Source organism: Dipodomys spectabilis, unplaced genomic scaffold, assembly GCF_019054845.1.
Source record: "Dipodomys spectabilis isolate Male_0828 unplaced genomic scaffold, ASM1905484v1 ptg000231l, whole genome shotgun sequence".
NCBI classification, from domain to species: Eukaryota; Metazoa; Chordata; class Mammalia; order Rodentia; family Heteromyidae; genus Dipodomys; species Dipodomys spectabilis.
In genome coordinates, this window is record NW_024870908.1 from 4028005 (window position 1) to 4048961 (window position 20957).

The 20957-nt window shown below is 47.9% G+C and overlaps 1 protein-coding gene across 2 annotated transcripts in view; it reads left to right on the plus strand.

Annotated features, from left to right (window-relative positions):
- Positions 1–20957, plus strand: part of Usp7 (ubiquitin specific peptidase 7) — a 42358-nt gene that overhangs the window by 13094 nt on the left and 8307 nt on the right. The window contains exons 1-13 of one of the 2 annotated variants that reach the window (XM_042698243.1): positions 3422–3510; positions 4208–4381; positions 8827–9025; positions 10922–11060; positions 11963–12051; positions 13043–13151; positions 13792–13922; positions 14341–14395; positions 15294–15374; positions 15461–15551; positions 17126–17208; positions 18689–18798; positions 20274–20430. In XM_042698243.1, the coding sequence (XP_042554177.1) occupies positions 8940–9025; positions 10922–11060; positions 11963–12051; positions 13043–13151; positions 13792–13922; positions 14341–14395; positions 15294–15374; positions 15461–15551; positions 17126–17208; positions 18689–18798; positions 20274–20430 (1131 nt within the window). In that variant the 5' untranslated portion in view covers positions 3422–3510; positions 4208–4381; positions 8827–8939. Of the gene's footprint in view, positions 1–3405; positions 3511–4207; positions 4382–8826; positions 9026–10921; positions 11061–11962; positions 12052–13042; positions 13152–13791; positions 13923–14340; positions 14396–15293; positions 15375–15460; positions 15552–17125; positions 17209–18688; positions 18799–20273; positions 20431–20957 lie in introns of those variants that run through there. The other variant, XM_042698242.1, reaches the window with a different exon arrangement.

Sequence of the window (20957 nt, forward strand, 5' to 3'; positions counted from 1 at the left end):
AGCTAGAACCCTACCATGAAGGCATGCAGTCTGGCTTCAGACCTCCATTTCAGCCTGGAGGAGCAGCTAGGACTGTAGGTCTGATCCTGGATCTAGCTTGGCTGGAGTAGCAAGCATGAAACTAGCATTCATAGATATGTTTGCATCGCTAGAGGTCTGTTGTCACAATGAGGGCACCAGCGCTGGGACATGCTGCTTCTCGGCCTGGCGTGTTTGGCTCAGCAGTGCCCTGGTATTGGAAAGGACCTGGGAGATAGGCTTTTTTGGGGGGGGATTTCACTGGTTTTCCACTCACACCCCCACTCTGATTCTGGACCACTTCACATTATCTGTCTGGACTTATGAACTGGTCTGGACTTAAAGAAATTTGTAGGATGCTTTTAAAAAAGAAAAAAGAATGCTGAGGTATAGGCCCCTGAGGTTCTATGCAGTCACTCTGTGGGGGACCCCACCCCCAGTCTCGGCTGCAGAGCCATGAGACATGGCTGGAAACCGCAGGCTGGGGCCAGAAGGTGATTCAGGACTTTATTTCTCAGTTATTCTTAAGTGTATTTGGGATTACCAATCACATACTATCAGGCTAGAGTGTTAAGTGATACCTCTCATTTGTTTTGACATGTGGCATGTTAAATAATATGTAGGAGTACCATGGAGGAGAAAAGGAGAGGTCAGGCAGAAAACAACCCCAACGGGGTTGTGACTTGGCGTTGGAGGTGAGTGGATAGGTAGGTTGGGGATGGTGTGCTAAGGGTGACATTTGACCAGCCCAAGGACTGCCAGCTGCTGTTGTAACACTATGTAAATTATCAGTAAATTATCACTACGGGGGAGAATCTGTGAGTGAAGACAATTATGGACAGGAGGCAGATGCATCTTTACAGCCAAGGCACCCCTGATGGTGGTATGTGGACCCTTGCTTAGAAGGCTGTGTCATGTTTACTTGAGATGTTTGCGTTGTCTTTCCCCTACCCGGACCTTTTTAGAGAAGAGATTGGTAAATCTTTGTAAGGTGACAGGAAAATGTCACAGGCGAGCCAGCCCAGCACTGACTGAGCAGGGCTGGTGTCCGAGGAGCTGGAGGCTGGCTGTTCTGTGAAGTGTTTCCTCTTGCCCAGGGAGGACTCAGGTGCTCCACCATGCCAGCTTATTTCCGTAGCAATTGGCAAGGGTTCTTTGGTGACATCGTGGTTCTGTTATGACATCACAAGTGGAAGTCAGCAGGAAAAGGCTGAACACAAGCAAAGGCTTCTCAGTAAAGAAGAAACATAGTCTTACGTTTCTGAGAAATGGGTATTTTGTGCCTTTTTAATGAACATACAGAATAATGCTCTGTGCTGTAGGAGTAATGAAGAGGGTTGTAATTGTATTTCTGAGTGTGCTGCTTTTGAATGGTACTTTTCTTAAAGACACGTAGTGTGTCAAGGACTTCTGTGGTGGTGCTGGAAGTCGAGCCCAGTGCCTCGCGCACTCAGGCAAGCGCTCCATGACCTGTGTTTTTCTACCCTTAGTTCCAGGGCCCCAACAGTACCACCAGGTCAGGCGAAAGAGTGGGATCCTATCTGAAGAAGAAAGCAAAACGGCTGGGGATGGGACTCCAATGGTGTAGAGCACTTGAAGTTCAAACCACAGATCCACCAAAAGGGAGCATATGTTCAGTTGTAGACCTCTACTTGTTGCCTTGGCTTTTAGGTACCAGCTGCAGAGGAAGCGGCTTCATCAAAGACTGAGGCAGTGTTTTAAAACAGCGGGGCTTCCCTCAATCATTATGTGGCATTGATTTTTTTTTTAATACCTTTTTTGAGGGGAGAGGCTGTCCTGGGGTTTGAACTCAGGGCTTCATGCTTCATAAGCAGCCTCTTGTTACCAGTGTACCACACCTCCAGCCCCCGGGTGGTTTTTGTTTTTGCTGGTCACTGTCCCCAAGCTTTTTTTTGCTCAAGGCTAGTGTTCTCCCACTTTGAGCCACAGCTCCACTTCCAGTTTTCTGGTGGTTAATTGGAGATGAGTCTCTCAGACTTACCTTCCAAACTAGCTTTTTGAGCCTCGATCCTCAGATCTCAGCCACCTGCGGAAACCAGGGTTACAGGTGTGAGTCACTGGCACCCAGCTTTGTTTCTTCATTTGAAGAGTTTCTGAGATGTGCAAGAGAAGGATGTGTGGTTTCATGTAGAGGTCTTCATCCTGTAACTGCAGAGCTGGGATTTAGGGAGAAGGGTATGGCACTGTCCGTGGTGCTGAATAAGATAGCCTTCTGATCTTGGTGGCAGAAGTGCTCTGAAGCTGGGAAGGCCAGAGACACAGCTACCTTGCTATTTAGAGTAACATGACTTTTGTTTGCACAGACACGTAACAATTTCTATTGCAATGGGTGGTGTGCCAAGGAATTCTCAGAGCAACGTCAGGGTCGTCACAGGTTGCATCACACTTCTGAAATAACTGGTGAATTCAATGGCTAGTATTTAATTAAACTCTTTCTATAAAGTTTGGACATTGTGGCACACACACATTATCTGAGCATATTCAGAGATTAAGGAACGTAGATCTTAAGTTTGAGGCCAGCCTGAGCTGTATAGCAAGACCCTCACAAAACAACAACATGCTTCATCACCATAGTTTTAGATGTTTAAATGCTTCTTTTTTTGTGGGTAATCGGGCTTGAACTCTGGTCTTAGTAAGTCCCTGTGCTCTTCAGCTCAATGCGAGCACTCTACCACTTGAGCCACAGCGCCACTTCCGGTTTTCTAACCTCCTGAGTAGCTAGAATTACAGGTGTAAGCCACTGGTGCTCAGCTAAATGCTTCTTGAATATACCGTATTTGTGTGTTTTTTATTGGCCTTCTCAACAAAACAGTCTATAGGACTAAGTTTGGGCTTTTTTTTTTTTTAATTTTTTTTTTTTCTTTTCTTGTGGCACTGAGAATCAAACCAAAAACCTTGTGCGTGCTAGGCAAGAGCTTCGCCACTGAGCTACATCTCCAGCTCTCCAGGATCAAGTCTTAATTAGGAAATGTGTTGCAAAATTAACTTTCCACATCAGTTATATAGTTTCTTAAATCTAAGCCATTTAACCATTGTAGCATTAAAAGATCTATTTAAAACACTTTCACGTACCCCCAAACCATAATTATGTAAGTGTAATTTCATACAGAGGAGATTTTACAGTGTGGCCAATTGCATTTAGTTTTGGAAAGCAAGAGAGTCCTATTTATATTTAGCAAATACAATAATGAATGCTTTGGGGATTAGAATGATTTTTTTTATTAGAGCTCAATTCGAATTTATCACTACAAATTGTCAAAATATATATGTGTGTGCGTGTGTATATATATACATATATTTATTTATTTACCGTGTGGTCCAAGCTGAGAATGTCAAACCTGTTGGATGTCTTTGTTTTTGTTAAAGCTGGAGATACAGATGACCCGCCAAGAATTACTCAGAATCCTGTCATCAACGGGAATGTGGCCCTGAGTGACGGGCACAGCAATGCGGAAGAGGACATGGAGGATGGTAAGTGCGCCAGGCCTACTCACAGCAGCGGAGTTCAGCCGCAAGCACAGACTCCATCCCTGAGCAGTTGTGAGCTTCTTCAGAGTAGCTAGTTCTCAGTATGGTAGAAGAAAAATGTAAGCTCCTATTTTTGTTTTGAGTTTCGTTGCTGCCTGTAAAACTTGAAGGTAAGTTGTTTCTCCCCAGCATAAGCATAAAGGTTCAACTCCAGACTTGTAGTGAGTGGGCGTCCACCGCACCTGCCATTCTCCAGTCACGGTAGCACTCAGGCGATGAGCAGACCTTCCTCCTTCTTCCCTTTTGTTTACAGCAAGCTACTTCCAGACATTGGGATTTGGCTTTCCATTGCATTCTCTCTGTAGCATCTAGCGGTCACTTGTAGCTAAGAACCCCACCCCTGGCAGGAGTACAGTCAGTCAAGCTTTGGGCTTCCCATTCCCCACTGACTTTCAACAGTAGCTTCTACGTGTAAAGGCATATGTACATGCATGGGCATTTTGTGTTCTAGGACATCATTTTTTTTCCATGGAGACTATTTCTTCTTATAATTTATCAGATTATGTGACCCAAACATTTGCAAGGTCGAAAATCCCCCGAAGGGAGCTTTATGCAGCCCCTGGAATCTTGCAGTGTTATATGAAACCATGTTCTGTACAAGCATGTCCATCAATCCTCATGAGGGTTGTGTCCTTCCCAGGGGAGTAACGGGGCAGTTGAAAGAAACCATCAGGCACGGGCTGCACCACCAGAAGGACTGCTGTCAGACCTCCTGCCAAAAGTTCAGCCTCCATGCGAAACTGCAGCCGCAGTTGAGAGTTCTCTCACAGTGCGGTTTTCCCCTGGCAGCTGGCTGAGGCAATATCTGAGGAAGGTAAAGAGGCGTGGGCTGCACCCGCTGCTTTGTTCCCCGTGGAGTGCGCTTTCCACCGTAGAAGAAGGGCAAGGGCAATGGTGTGGGCGTGGTCTCGTTGGCTGTTGGGCTTTCGGACTCCAGAGATGCCGAGAGTGATTCAGAGAGTACCTTTGGGAAGTTGGCCTTGCCAAGGAGTCAGGCGTGCATTTGGGAGCAACTTGAACTTGGGTCACGTGTGGAGCAGTAACTGGCCCCACCCTGTCAGCTCTCCCTGTGCAGTTGGATGATGAAGCTCCCTCCCCCTTAGGAAGAGGGATGGGGGAAGCATGGTTGTACGTAGAGCGCAGCACTGTCCTGTGCATTACGAAATGCCAGTAACCCCACCTCCACCCCCATTCCCCACCCACCTGCACGTGTCAACCAGAACTGGCTCTAGACGTGGCCCGGAGTCTCCTGGGGGCCCGGGTCACCTCGGTTGAGAATCATTGTATAAGGGCATAAGACAGGCAAAATCCTCTTGCTCTTGAGATTTTACAGGGTTACTGGTAGAAATGCCCCTGTTGTGGCTGTCAGGTGGGGAGGTAGAGGAGTCTCCACTAGGCGCAGTCTTGTGGTGTGGAGTTGGAGTTACCTTCTCAAAGGCCCAAGGACTGTCATGGCTCTTCCCATCTGTGGGATGGCAGACCCAAAGGAGGGAGAGGGCAGGCAGCCACGGCCCGCGCTGTGAGCGTTGGAGGAGCTCTGGGCTGGGCCTGGCCCTTTGCTGTGGCACGGCACGGCATGGCTCGGCTCTCATGCTTCACCACACTAGACATGTTAGTGGTCCCCCAGACTCTGAAAACGTGTCAAGCCAGGACACACCCCCTGGGAAGCTGCTGTGCTGTTTCCTGAGAACACAGGGTTTTCCTTGTGTCGCCAGGCTGGCCCTTTTGAACTGAGCTCCTCCTGCTTCAGTCTCACACGCATGGCCGCAGAGGCATGTTATGTTATCAGTGTCTAACTGTGTTCTTGTTAGGACAGTGGAGATGTGGGTAGGAGAACGAAAATGAGAATGTTTAAAACCTTGCTAGAATAATGGGAAGATAGCAGATTTATTTTCTAGCGATATCTACTCTGCATCTTAACATTTTTTAGGTACCTGTGTTCCTTAGATAGTTAGAACATCATTAGGAGAAGTCTCTTCCATTCTAAATCTTGAAGTGTTGCATCCTTTTTTACTTTGGTCACATGACTGAGATGAGATTGGGAGCTTTGGGCCCATCTCATGATTGCTGGCACTGGTGGGTTGTCAGGGCGTCTGAGGAGAGTGGTAGGCTGGAACGCTGCTGGAGCGCTGCTGGGGGTGGACAGGCGGGTCCGGGGTTGCAGTTGCTTACTATTACTCTTATTATTATTTTTATTTTATTTTTTGCCAGTCCTGGGGCTTGAACTCAGGGCCTGAGCACTTTCTCTGAGCTTCATTTCCTCAAGACTAGCACTCTACCACTTGAGCCACAGCGCCACTTCGGGCTTTTTCTGTTTATGTGGTACTGAGGAATCGAACCCAGGGCTTCACTAGGCAAGGACTCTGGACTCTACCACTAGGCCACAGTTCCAGCCCTTCCAGCCCTTTATTTTTAATTTTTAAAACATGAAAGAATCCTAAACTCATCAAAAGTTGCAAAAGTGTTTACAGGCTTATGGAATTTTTCATAGGAGGGTGATCCACTGGTTTTCCAGACAGATGGGTTTCAAGTCTGTGTCTCTTTTTTTGTAGCCTTCTGTTTGGTATTTAAATTCTCAATTGTTCTATTAGTATGCGGCTCTTAGAGCCACTGAAGTGGATTTTTCTTGGTGCTGGGGGTAGGCTTCAGGGCTTCACACATGCTAAGCACTGCTCTAACACTGATACATCCTGTGTCCTGGCATTTATTCAGGTGAGGTTTTGTGTGGAACTTTGTAAGACGAGCTTGTTGTAAGAATGTGCTTCAGTGCAGGAATGCAGTGTGACATTTAACGAAATGCTGAGCACTGAGGATGGACCACACCGCGGTACCATGTGGCTTGACACCACTGAGTTTCACCACTGTTTCTCTGGTTTTGCTGGGAGGGAGATTAGTGTTGGTACTGAGGCTTGAACTCTGGACCTCTTAGTTTTGCTCAGCTTTTTATGCTCACAGCTGGCACTCTACTACTTGAGCCATCCCTCCAGTTTGGGCTTTGGTTGGTTAGTTGGAGATAAGTGTCTTGGGGATTGGTGTGCTGCCTGGCTAACATAGAACCACAGTCAGGTCTTGGAGCTGCCTTTCGGCCTTTTAGTAGCTAGAAATGCAGGAGTAAGGTGGCAGTAGTAGGTACCTCAATTTCTTTTTTAATCAAAAATAATTCAGTAATTTGCCTGGTGGAAGGAGGGGTGCAAAAGAATGGTTTTATTTATGTTTTTGTACCAATACTAGGACTTGCACTTAGGGGCTAGACACTGTGCCTTAGCCTTTTCACTGTCCCACTGGAGACACAGCTCCACTTCTGGTCTTCTGCTGCTTAATCTTTTTGTTTGAGATAAGAGTCTCATAGACTTGCAGTCCTCAGATCTCGGCTTCCTGAGTAGTTAGGATTATAAGTGTGAGCCACTGGTGCCCAGCTTGTGTTAGTTTTATTTATGTAAAACTGTAACCCTACAGATCGAAGTTACACAAAGAACATGAAGTAGAAGAGGTGTAACCTTCCCAAAGAACCTGGCGGGTCTTGTGTGTGTGGTCTCTGTAAAGCTTTGCATCTGGGGAGTGCGTTTGAAACCAAAGGCGCACGCATCATGCTCAGTGCAGCAGTCCCACCATTCTGGTGAGACCATGTACAAAGTGTTTCCTCACTGCAAAGGGGAATTGGGTCCTGTCTACACTGATCTACTGTGAGGATTTCAGTGCTGCTCGTTTGATTTGTGTGCCCATAAAAATGAGTGGTAAAACTTTTTTCCTAAGTCATTTTAGACATTGTCATGAAGAGATTTCTTCTTTTAGTATACTTAACCCCTCAGAGCCTTTGAACAGACTCCAGCCCTATCGGCCCTTGGATGGGGTACTCCCTTTTGGGCTGCTCTCCTTCCCAAGGCCCCTGCTGTGAGCCTTAGGGTATGGGGGAAAGCAGGTGAAACTATCCTCATGGTCACAAAGACTTGGGCTTTTATTTCTTTGGTACAGAATCCCCTCTCGTGAGGACTGATGGACATGTTTTCTAAAGAACAAGCTCATTTGCACATTCCCGGCAGCCTCTCGGAGGCCTTGGGTGGTGTGTGTGCAGCTGGGAGATGGAGCAGTTGTGGGTCTCAGGGAGGCGGCCCTCAGAGGCCTGCAGGCTCGGGGTGCTCTTTACCCAAGCCAACTGCCTGTGCTTCGGGGGCTCCCTGGTCAGGGATGTCAGTAGCCCCCTCAGGGTATGGCCCTTGGTCCCTGCCGTCCGCTGAGCTCTTCCCTGCTCAGTGAGACAGGCACAGAACAGGAACACTGGCCCTCAGAGTTTCTGTAGCCATCCAACTCTGGCAGTTGCCTTGTACACAACAAATGTTGCTCTCACAGCTTTGATAGGGTGACTGGGGACAAAGACTCCTTCAGAGTGGTTTGAAAAGTAGACAGTAAGATAGACTGCCCTGTCCACACAGAGTGACCTGGTCACCTGCAAAAGGTGGTGGACTTCTACATTGAGACTTTCAGTTGAGCTATATTGGAGAAACCAATGTAAAATACTTACTATTTCATGTTGAAAAGAGTGTCAGACTCCTACCTTGCAAAAAGTATTCCCAAGAGGCAGGTGGGGAACCTCCAGCTTGCAGGCCATAGAAGGCACAAAAGAACCATTTGGTGCATGACAGGACAGACTCGAATGCTTCTTTATGCTCTTGTTGGCCGGTTGCACCTGTCTGCCTATACTGATAATTTGTATGGCTCAGGAAAAAAACATGTTCCCACCCTTGTCATAAGGAGGAGTCTAAGCTGAGTTTTCACAAAAGTGGGACAAGATGGACATTGCCATGTATTTTTAGACTGGCCTAGCTATATTCTTGCCTTTAGATGTGCTGTACTTCCAAGCAGTGGCCGGTCCCCTCCAGGTCCTCAAACACCATTGGGCTCACCGCTCCTCCCCTGTCATGGCTTGTGTCATCTTCACTGACCAGCAGAGTGAGCTGTGACCTTCTTCCTCTCCAGGTGTCTGCTCACTCGGTGCCCAGGCCTGCTACTCAGGGATGAAGATACTAGAGTAGATGTTCCCACCCTGACCTCTTGAGCCTCCACAGAAGGCAGGTGTGCTGCCCCCACTGGGTCAGGAAGGCTCTGCTCCTACAGAGACCTTTGAATGATCTGGACGCGACACTCATTTCCCCAAAAGCTTAGCCGTTGAGATTTTGTAGAGCAGGTTACACCAGCGTATGTGCGTGCTTCCCATTGGTGCCGGGTGCCCAGCACTGTGATTGATGGCATGTTTTCTTGCAGACACCAGTTGGCGCTCCGAGGCAACCTTTCAGTTCACCGTCGAGCGCTTCAGCAGACTGAGTGAGTCGGTCCTTAGCCCTCCGTGTTTTGTGCGAAATCTGCCATGGAAGATTATGGTGATGCCACGCTTTTATCCAGACAGACCACACCAAAAAAGCGTAGGATTCTTTCTCCAGTGCAATGCTGAATCTGACTCCACGTAAGAGTTTAAATGATGCAACTACAAATCCACAAATAGTTACATTACCTTTATTGGAAGCCAAATTTGATCAGCTGTACTCAGTTTCATTTTCAATTTTCTTGCTACCTCTACATAGCCCTCTGATTTAAAATTAGAAGAAATAGATCTGCTTAAAGGTATCTGGTATGTCCTGTCTAAACTAGAAAAGTATATTTTTCCTTGCAAATGGAAAACTGAAGCTGGATGTTGACCAGGCCTTGGAGAGCTGCCTTCTGCTCTGCCAGTGGCTCAGAGGTTATAACCAGATGTCTGTACTCTTGACAGCTCAGTCCTCTTGGATCCTTCTGTTTGTACAGAGTAAAACATTTACATGCCAGGCGCTGGTGACTCACGCCTGTCATCCTAACTACTCAGGAGGCTGAGACCTGAGGATCGTGGTTCAAAGCTAGCCCAGGCAGATGAGTCCCCCTGAGACTTTTATTTCCAATTAATCACTCAAAAACTGGAAATGGAGCTGTGGCTTAAAAGTGGTAGAGCACTAGCCTTGAACAAAAGCTCAGGGATAGTGCCCAGGCCCTGAGTTCAAGCCCATGATTAGATCCGTATTCCCCCGCCCTGCCCCCCCCCCCCCAAAAAAAAACAAAACAAAAAAAAAACTGACATTTAGGACAGAGATTCTGACTTAGGAGGAAAAATTGGTTTGGGTAATTTTTTTAAAAGCAGGTGCATTGTCAAATGTCCTAAAGTTTAAGGAAGATCTTGGTGACTCTTTTGTAAACAAAAGTGCTGCCCATTGATTGGATCATCAGCATTGATGGATCTCACTTCTGTCAGAAAGCCCTGTGACAGATTTGTAGGGAAATGTAGGCTGCTCTGCTCCTCTTCCTGGAGGGCCTCAGGAGAGCTGCTGCTTCAGACCTTATCCCGCCCAGTGTCCCCAGTACGGCCTGGGGACAGCTCCTGGAAGCACAACTCCTTTTCTTTTTCCTCCTTTAGTATGTAAGTGCTTGGCTGGACTAGAATTCGGTTTAGTGGCAAAGAGTACTGGCCTAGGACATGCAAGGCCCTAGTTCCTTCCCCAGCACTGTAGTCAGTTGGCCAAACCAATGTTATATGAAGCTAGAGCCTTTTTATAGGTGGGAGTTTCTCTTTCTCCTGTGCAATGTGATGATTTGATCATGGGTTTGTTTTCAGATGTAAACTTTGACTTGCATTAGTAGTTAGGGAAGAGTGAACTGTCTGTATCCCATAGGTGTCTTCAGCAAAAGTGCTGTTCCTGCCCTTCTTAAAGAGGCTGAAACCGCTTCTCAGGCCAGTGGCAACTTTAATGCACATGGCCCTGCTTCAGCCACAAACCTTGGTTAGCGAGCTTAAAGTGGGGCAGGACACCCATTAGGTTTCAAAGCCCTTGTGCTGAGACCCATCCACCCTCAGCCCCACACGTAGTTATGTACGCTGTTGTGTACCTGTTCAGCACACCCCCCCTCCCCCAGCAGGCGTGCTACAAGAACCCATGTCACAGGCAGGAGCGAGGCCAGGGGTGCTGCCATGTGGGAGGCTAGGCCTCTAGCCCTTTTCATTTTTGTGTAGTCTTGGGCAGCAAACCTAGGACGGTGTGGGTGTTCAGTAAGCACTACAGTTCCCGCTTAATTGTAGCCAATTACAGAATTAAGACAAGATCTAAAGTTCACAAGCTTGTACTTTCATAGATATAACTGGAAAACTAGGAAGTCTGTGACAAACCAAATGGTTTTGGAAAGCCCATGAGTTAAGCCCGAGCATTTCCCTAGAAAGGTAACCACACCTCCACCAACTCGATGTAAGCAAGTTTTCATGTGCTGGTTTCCAGTGTCTTGACGACGTGCAGATGTGAGCTGGATGCGTCAGCTAAGGCTTAGATTATTTTCTCACCAGGTCGTGGTCGTGCCATGCCCAAGCTGTGCTGAAGATAATAAACTATCGGGACGACGAGAAGTCATTCAGCCGCCGGATTAGCCACCTGTTCTTCCACAAGGAGAATGACTGGGGATTTTCCAACTTTATGGCCTGGAGCGTAAGTAATGAAGCACTGTTGCTCCACCCTTCAGAGGATTCTCTACTCACTTTAGAGCGAGTGTGTGATCTTTTGGGCTGGTATTTGGCTTTCTTATTCAGCTTTTTTTTTTTTTTTCCTGGTGGTTCGTGGGGCCTGAACTCTGGGCCTGGGCGCTGTCCCTCAGCTCTTCAGCTCAAGGCTATAGTGCTCTATCACTGGAGCCACAGCGCCACTTCACGCTTTTTCTGCTTATGTGGTGCTGAGGAATCGAACCCAGGGCCTCATGCATGCAAGGCAAGCGCTCTACCACTGAGCCACCTTCCCAGCCCCTTGTTCAGCTTTTAACCACACACTGGAGCATCCTCCCCATAGGTTTACTAAAGTCAGCTGCTGCTAGGTAGTTTCACATGGCTTAATTTTCAAGTTAGGTTTTGGGGGAGGGGGCAGTATATGTGGCTTATTCAGAGGCAGTGATGACTAGAATGTTCTTTGGTGTGTTGCTGCTCCTGGCTGGCTTATTTATGCTTCATGCTTTGTCTGACATCTCCAGAGAGTCCTCCTCGCTCTGCCCCTGGGTTTGGGGATCCTTAAGGTTCCTATTGCCTGTGTTGCATAACATAACCCCAGGTCTGCAGAATCACCTAAAAGGGTGGGCTTTTTGTCGGTCATAGGACCTGAACTGTGGGCCTGGGCGCTGTCCCTCAGCTCTTCAGCTCAAGGCTAGTGCTCTACCTCTTGAGTCACTTTTGGCTTCTTTCTGCTGAGGAATGACCGCAGGGCCTCATGCATGCAAGGCCAGTACTCTACCACTGAGCCACCTTCCCAGCAAGTATAAGGCAGAACGTGTGTTAATTGTCCTGGGAATAAAGGAAGCATGTGTGTTTTTATGCAAGTTGGATATTTCCATTTCTCTTTTATAGGAAGTGACTGATCCTGAGAAAGGATTTATAGATGATGACAAAGTTACTTTTGAAGTCTTTGTACAAGCAGATGCACCCCATGGAGTTGCGTAAGTTGTTCACTATTAAAAGTACTTTTGTGGGGCTGGGAATGTGGCTTAGTGGTAGAGTGCTTGCCTAGCGTGAATGAAGCTCTGGGTTCAATTCCTCAGTACTACATACACAGAAAAAGCTGGAAATGGTGCTGTGGCTCAGGTGGTAGAGTGCTAGCCTTGCGCACAGAGAGGCTCAGGGACAGTGCCCAGGCTCTTAAGTTGAAGCCCTGGGACTGGCAAAACAACACAACACTTTAATTTGTCCTCACCAATATTTCCAATTTGACGAAGCAAATTGTATGCAAAACACCCTAATTAAAATCTTCCCTTAAGTAAGGATCAAGTTGCTCAGGACTGGCAAAAAAAAAAAAAAAAAGCATTAGAACATATTTAAGGATGCATATGCGCAACTCATTGGTGCCTTGCCAGTGTCCGTGTGCCCTTCCACTGAATCCAGGGCCCAAGGTAGTAGGTGCTGTCTTCCTTTCCCCTCATGTGATGGGAGGACAGAGCTGTTCCTTGGTGCCGTTCACTGCCAGGCACAAAGGATAGCTGTAGGCTTGAGAGCCACAAACAAAGCAGGCTGCTTTGGAAGAGAAGCAAAGAGCAGTGTGTAAATAGCACGACAGAGGTGCCATGCCTTTATTTTGAAGCGTGCTGGTTATAAAACCCAGCCATGGGGAGGCAGGGGAGGTGGTGATGGTAAAGCATGTGGCTTTGTGATTGTGTGTACTAAGCCTGTTCTGTAAGCCACAGTTCATATAAGTATGTTGTATGTAGTCAGAATCTGTGGGTGCTGGTCTTGATAAATGTGGGTAGCGGTAGTGGTCAGTAGACACATGAATTTACGCCGTGCCCTCAGGCCTGGGTTTCTCAGACTTGGTGGGGAGGGGCATGTTGGGATGTTCAGTGGTGACAGTAGGGGTGCCCCCCCCCCCCCCACACACACACATGGTAGTCACAAGGCAGCCTGTGCAGCTCCCTTCAAGCTTACCTGATCTTCCAGGTGGGACTCAAAGAAGCACACTGGCTATGTTGGCTTGAAGAATCAGGGAGCGACTTGTTACATGAACAGCCTGCTGCAGACTTTATTTTTCACAAATCAACTACGAAAGGTAAGTGGACTTTGTGTCCGCCGTGTTCTATCTAGTATATCCGTGTCCAACTGGGGCAGCTGCTGAGTGAGGTCACCTACCAGATCAGGTTTATTAGAGCCATTGTAATTTTACAGACTTCCTGTAATTGTGTTTCCTCCCAACATACACACACACAATTTAGCCTGTTGCTTTCTAGGCAGGTGCTCTATCACTTGAGCTATATCCCAGTCCTGTTCTTTTGCTAGTTACTTTTAGGATTTGGCCGTGATGCACTGAGACTTGGTGGGGTCCCAGGCACATACAGCTGCAGTGGGATGCGGTGTGTAAGGGAATAGTTAATGGGGTACAGCTAGTACCATCTACATTCACAAAAATTTTGCTCACATTTGATGGTAGCTAAAAATAATGTTCCAGGAGTGGGAAGGTGAATGAAGTGGTTCTTGTTGGGTGGGGAGGTATAAGGGTAATTTTAAAAATTCTTTTTGCTTCCTTGTGTCTCTAAAGAGATTCATTAATTTTTCAAACTTTCAGACTTCTTTTGGGTCACTCAGACTTCTTTTGGATTGCTCAAAAGCCCTAGCAATTACCTTAGCCCTTGAGATAGTAGACATAACTTTGACCTACGATTAAGTACCTGTTTGTATGTTGATTTTCCTAGGCTGTGTACATGATGCCAACTGAGGGTGACGACTCTTCTAAAAGTGTCCCTTTAGCATTGCAAAGAGTGTTCTACGAGCTACAGCACAGCGACAAGCCTGTAGGAACTAAGAAATTGACCAAGTCCTTTGGGTGCGTATCCCAGCCTGCCACCCCTCCCAGCCCCCACCTCCCACTGCTGTATGGTCTGGGACAAACAGGGCAGAATGAGAGGAGGCACGCAGCCTGGGGTCGCCGTGTGCTGCTCAGTCTTGCTATTGCTGTATCCTGTTTCTCCTCTTACCTCTTTGGAAACAGAACACTTGAATACATATAACTTTCAAATGTGTGAAAACTTAACTTGGAGATACCACCTCCTCTCTCGCAGGAAGACTTTGAGAACAGTATATACATCAACTGTAATCCCCCAAAGTAATCCTCACAGAAATGAATTTGAGAATATTCTCAAATGGCTAATGAGTCCATTTATATTTTGAATCTACATTGCTTGTTAATGTATACTTTTGAAATGTGGAGTTTTAAATGTAGATATCCATTTTATCTTTGAAAGGTGGGAAACTTTAGATAGCTTCATGCAACATGATGTTCAAGAGCTGTGTCGAGTGGTAAGTTTCAAGCACTAATTGTGTGGTTCTTACAGTGAATACTGTGAAGCAATGTTGCTAGCAAGTGAAGCCCCAGCCCTCCTTCAGATAACAGCCATGTTTGTGTGTTGAAGGCCAAACCTAAGCTAGAGAGAGAGAAAAGGGAGCATCTGTCTGGTTTTAAAAGCTAGGAAGAATGATTTGACTTATCTGAAGATAGAGTTTAAGCAGCGGTAGGCGATAGACTTCTAACTTGTGAATTCTCAGGAGACAGGAGCCAACATGTTGGCTCCGGTGGCTGTCCCAGTGGCCCTTGGTCGCCACTGCGTCCCAGCTGCCAGCCCCCCGCGCCCCAGGTCCCACTGAGGCAGTCCTCTGTGTGCTGGCGACCCTCCCGCCCTCTTCCCTCACTAGCAAACGCTCCTTTCCGGTGAGGAAAGACAGATGCACACATGAGATGGTGCCTCAAGGTGATTGGCTGGGCAAGGTGTGTTTTCTTTTTTACAGCACTAGCTGGATTGAATCCAGTTCATTAAATATCCATGGACAAACCAGTCAATCCTGTTGACAGGCTCAACCTCATTAATCTCTTGGTGTGGACCATTACGAGTTAAGTTTAGTGATCAATTTACATGCTTTTTCACAGAGGTAAAATGAATATAAAAATGCTTCTAAAGGCACTACAGATTACTAATTCATTCCAAAGGCCATATAAAAGGTTAACCTCGACTATTGCATGTAGATATTTTGTAAATATCCAACCAAGACAGAAGATTTTGTTTTTTGATAATTGCATGCCAAAAGTCATAATATTTTTAGTCTTGAATTTCTTTGACCATTGACATTTCCTAGTAAAGAATTAAATTACTGTATGTCATTTAAGCATAAAAAACTTCAAAGTCCAAACCCTCTCTTTCAGTTGCTTGATAATGTGGAGAATAAGATGAAAGGCACATGTGTGGAAGGCACCATCCCCAAGCTGTTCAGAGGCAAAATGGTGGTATGTGGTCACTAGCTTACTGGTTTTAAACGACGTTACAATGAGAATGTGACCAGCACTGAAGGCCACTCTTTGCTTCTTCACAGTCCTACATCCAGTGCAAGGAAGTAGATTACCGCTCTGATAGAAGAGAAGATTATTACGATATCCAACTAAGTATAAAAGGAAAGAAAAACAGTAAGTTCTGACTGTATAGTTGAGCTTTGGGTCACTTTTGTTTTAACATGTCATTTACACAGTGATTGCATTGAAGGGCTCGCTGCAGCAGGGAGCTAGGCAAGCAGTTGTTGGCACCCCTCCTAGATGAAGAAAGGGACTGTCAGAGTCCTCCCCCCCCCCCCCCCCTTCTTACCCCACATTCCCACCCCGTATCCCGAGTCTTGAGGGAGCTGCCCTCTGGCCTTCCAGCCCTCCAGGGTGATCCCTGCTCAGCGGATCTGTGATCTGTGGTTTACCCTGCTCTTGCTTGCTTTTGTTCAACTTCATATTTGTGGCACTCATTTGGAAGTAATAATTGTGTGACCACATTTTCATTAACTCTTTTTCTTTTTGTTGGTCCTGGGGCCTTAACTCTGGGCCTGGGTGCTGTCCCTCAGCCCTTCAGCTCAAGGCTAGCGCTCTACCACTTGAGCCACAGCGCCACTTCCAGCGTTTTTCTTTTTGCTTATGTGGTGCTGAGGTTTCGAACCCAGGGCCTCATGTATGCAAGACAAGTGCTCTACCACTGAGCGACCTTTCCAGCCCCATTAACTCTTTTTCTAGGTAATGTTTCTCTCTCTCTCCCCTTCTCTCCCTCTCCCCCCCGCCCCCCCCCCTTTTCTTGTTTGAGGCTATAAGGCCCAAGTCTGGTTCTTTTTTTTTTTCCTGGTCCGATCATGGGGCCTGAACTCTGGGCCTGGGCGCTGTCCCTCAGCTCTTCAGCTCAAGGCTAGCGCTCTACCACTTGAGCCACAGCGCCACTTCCGGCTTTTTTCTTTTTGCTTATGTGGTGCTGAGGAATCGAACCCAGGGCCTCATGCAGGCAAGGCAAGTGCTCTACCACTGAGCCACCTTCCCAGCCCAACGAAGTCTGGTTCTTTTCCAGCCTCTTGACAGTTAATGGCAAATGCAAATTGCTTTTTTGAGAGTTTTTTTTCCCCCCAACCGTTAGAGAGAAATTACTCTTTTCAAATGTTTATTGGCAATTTGGAGCTTCCCTTTTCTTTTCCTCCCCTCCAAAACTCAGGTTTGAATTCGGGGCCTCGAACTCACTTGACTACTTGCTCTTAGCTGGTGCTGTACCCCTTGAGTGATGGCTGAAGCTTGGTCTTTTTTTTGCTGGTTATTTGGGAGTCTCTCAGAGGTTCTAGCCAGGAAATAGAACAAGTCCGTGTGTGGGCATCGGGGCCAAGCCCTTTGCTGGACCTCTATGGGTCCAGCTGAGACCCTTGCTTCCCTCGTTCTGGGTCATCAGACAGCTAGTCATATTTGTTCTCACCTGCTTAATGATAGGTCTGTGGTAAGTGTTGGGGCCAGAATTAGATAAAAGGCCTTGAGTCTCCATGTTTGTCCTGCTCCCCCCCGCCCCCATGTCCCCTTGAGTGAGGGTGGCTCTGGCACCTGCTGCTGCAGTCTTCAGCAGCCTTGAAGCCACAGTCTCTTGGGCTCTCTGTTGGGCTTCCCTGGCACTGAGTTTGGCTGCGATACATACTTCAGCCTTCCTGATGATGTCAGTTGACTTCCCTCTCTGTCTCTGTCTCTCCTCCCTCAAGTATTTGAATCATTTGTGGATTATGTGGCAGTGGAACAGCTGGATGGTGACAACAAGTACGATGCCGGGGAGCATGGCCTGCAGGTAAGTGACTCCCGTGCTCTGTGCTAGCGTCCCCTCTGACGGTCGTGGGCCGCTGGTTAATGGGCAGCATGGGAGGCGGCGCCTGCTCCTGTGCCTGGTTTGCCACTCAGGACCCTGGCCTGCATAGAGCAGAACATCTCTGTAGGTAGTAGTTAACAGCTGAAACATTCAATCAGCCTGCACGACTTGCTTCTCTGGACAGCAGTGGACACCAGATGTCTCTGTCATAGCCCACATGTTCCCACAACAGTGGGAACAAGATCCTAGGTCTGGGGTTTTGCCTAGAAATTGCCCAGATAATCCTGTCTTCTTAAAGAGTCTCACACCAAACAAGGTTGCTGAATGTGGCTGGTCCCAGCCCCCAGGCCCTCCTCTTGTAGCGAGTTGTAGGGCTCGTGGGCTTGTAGCCTGAAGAGTCTGGATTAGAAGAGGCAGGAGGGCAGCGAGGCCCGTGAGTGGTTGAGGTGCCAGGTGCAGTCACGATGGAGGAGAGGCTGAGAGCTGGGCAGTCACGCGGCCACCACAATGCCGGGCACTGGGGTGTGAATGAGAGTGTCTGCAGCAAGAGGCCAGTGGCCACGAGGCACGAGGAGAGTTGCTGATGGCGGGAGCACCCAGTGTGCACACCGGCTTGGGAGGCAGCCCGGGAAGGAGGTCCGTCCTCTACCTTGTCCTGTCAGCCCACAGCATCTAATGTGACTGAGGTGACGGCCTCCTCCCCACCCCTCCCCATTGCTGGACTTAAGATGGGATGGAAACTCCACGCAGGTGACAACGGAGTCCAACAGTCCACTGCCCTCCTCCGTTCACTGCAGAGACACTACCCACGCTGCAGAGTCCAAAGCGCTCTACCACTGAGCCACCTTCCCAGCCCCCCAAAGCTGTATTTGAGTACACCTTTTATTTCAGTTTACAAGGTTGAAACTGGATGATCTAGTTATAAAATTCAGGGGACTGCTTCATATTGACGCATTGCAGCAAGTATGTTTCTGCCTTTTTTTGTTTGTAGTGTGTTCTGTAGATTGCACTATATAGGTGTTCAAGTCATGGTACTTGAACTCAGAGCCTGGGCACTGTCACTGAGCTTTTTATTGCTCAAGGCTAGCCCTCTACCACTTTGAGGCAGAAAAACTCGCAGTTTTGGAGGTAAGACTTTCCTGCCCAGGCTGGCGTTGAACCACCGTCCTCAGATCTCAGCCTCCTGAGTAGCAAGGATTGTAGGCGTGAGCCCCCAGCACCTGGCCCATGAAAACTTTTTGAGACAGAGCCTATGTAGTTGCGGCTGAGGTGGAGCTTGATTCCCGGCCCTGGCCTTTCAGGTGCTGAGATTAATAAAGAAGACGCCTTAGGTGGCCGCTGGATGTGTCCCTTGTTTTGCACTGTTGACTCCACAGACCTGTTTCGATTGTGATAAAACCGGTCCTTTCATGGCTTCATGAAGGTAGAGGTGAGCTGATTCACGTTTCTTCTCCATGTTCAGGAAGCAGAGAAAGGTGTGAAATTCCTAACGTTGCCACCAGTGCTACATCTGCAGCTGATGAGATTTATGTACGACCCTCAAACGGACCAAAATATCAAGATCAACGATAGGTAAAGTGGTTGGGAGCGGGCGGGGTGAGGGGGCATCCGCTGTTCTTGCGCTTTTGGTATTACCTTCCCTGGGACTCCCAGCACTGAGGTCCACCCAGAAGACCCCAGAGGCCAGCTTGTTCTAGCGATTCTCCCTCTCCAGCCCTCTACCCCTGTGAAGCAGGTTGCAGGCTGTGAGGGCAGATTGCCAGTGTTCCTAACATTGGTACATGCTGCAGTAGAGAATATGCCAATTCCTACTGAATACACCAAGTGGTACAAGTCTTATTTCCCAGTTGTTTTTTTTTTTTTTTTTTCACGGCTTAATTGAAGATGGATACTATCTCAGCTAGCCTCCAACTGTGAGCCTCTGGATCTCGGCCTCCTGAGTCATTAGCATTGCAGGGCATGGGCCACTATTGCCTGGCTCTCCTTTAGTCTTTAAGCTCTCCGTCTGATGATAACTAGAATTGCCTGCTTTTCCTGAATGCATGAACTCATGCAGGTATATGTCCCATGAAACGAGTGGTCTTCCAGATGGCCTCAGAAATGAGGTGCAGGAATGGTAGTCTGTGCCTTCATGAGGGCAGGTAACCACCCCTCACCTGAGGGAGTCCATGTGCCCAGCAGGCACTCACTGCTGGCCTCTGCCTGCTGCTTTGTGTGGCATTCAGAGAAATGGCCTCTGCTGCTTGCACAGAGGGAGTCCCAGACACTTCGACAGTCCTTCAGGTGGAGGAACTGCGATCAGGGCGCCCCTCAGCCAGCAGCATCTCTTGGTGATTGCCCTGCCCGGTCTGCCTTCCTGACTCTGAGGGTACTTTACCTTGGTCCCTAGCTGTGATGGGTTTGCTCACCTTGAGTGAGTGGATGAATGAATGTTAGAAGAGCCAAGTCCAAGCACCAGAGGCTCATGCCTGTAATCCTAGCTACTCAGCCTGGGCAGAAAAGTCCTCCTGGCGCTCTTCAGTAAACCACTCAAACTGGAAGGGAAGCTGTGGCTCAGCTTGGTAGAGATCTAGCCCTGAGCACAAGAGCTCAGCGACAGCACCCAGGCCCTGAGTTTAAGCCCCATGAACAAAAAAAAAAGAAGGAAGGAGGGACAGACCAAAAGACCAAGTCCAGCTCTGTCCACTCACTGTGTGCTCGCCACAGGTTGTGGCCATGTCACCTCAGTGGTTAACTCCTGGACCTTTTTATTGTTGAGTACCTTAGGACTATCCATGCCTTGGGAAGTTCAGTGGTAATTTATTATACTCATTCTGTATCGGTGTTCCACCCACCTCTCAAACCCAGCCTTAAGCCTTAATTATTGACATGATTAACAGATTTTTAAACGAAAAGGAAATCTCAAGGGCTGTCCAAGGACCTTAGTCAAAATCATGTTTTGTCATTAAAGATGAACCATTGAGTTAAAAAAGCTTGTAGTAAGTAAAACCGAAAAGAACTTTGGGCATAAATCATTACTGAATTTCTTTAAAACTGTTTTTTAATAGGTTTGAGTTTCCAGAGCAGTTACCACTCGATGAGTTTTTGCAGAAGACAGACCCCAAGGACCCTGCAAATTACATCCTGCATGCCGTCCTGGTTCACAGTGGAGACAACCACGGCGGACACTATGTGGTTTATCTAAACCCCAAGGGGGACGGCAAAGTAAGTGGGTGCAGGGTGCACCTCCCCGCTCCAACTTAGGGCTGAGCCTTCTTTTCTGACCCTCAGCAGATCTGTGTGTTCCCTAGCTGTGAGGGGCCTAATATTTAATAGTAAAATGTCCGTTAGAGATTGTATGTTACCACAGCATCCCTTTCTAATTTGAGGCTTACTCATCACCAGGGTCTGAGACCTGGGTCGGGCCCTCCTTTTGTCAGGGGTATGGGTTTCCATGGCCCTCGGGGTGCAGAGGATATGATGTCATCTGGAAAACGCGTGGTCTGCCACCGTAGTGCAGCAAGTACCGCGTGTGGTGGCATTCCACCTCTGTACTCACTCCAGGACACAGAGACTTGGAAATGACGACAGGTTCAAGTTATGCTAGATTCAGGACAGGAGCAGGGGCTAGAGGCACAGTGCAAGTGGAGGGGGCTTCCCTCGCAGTCACAAGGCCCTGCACTCAGACCCCAGACAAGTCGGGAATGTGCTTGCTGTAGTAGGTAGATGTCGAAGGAGGAGGAAGTATTGAG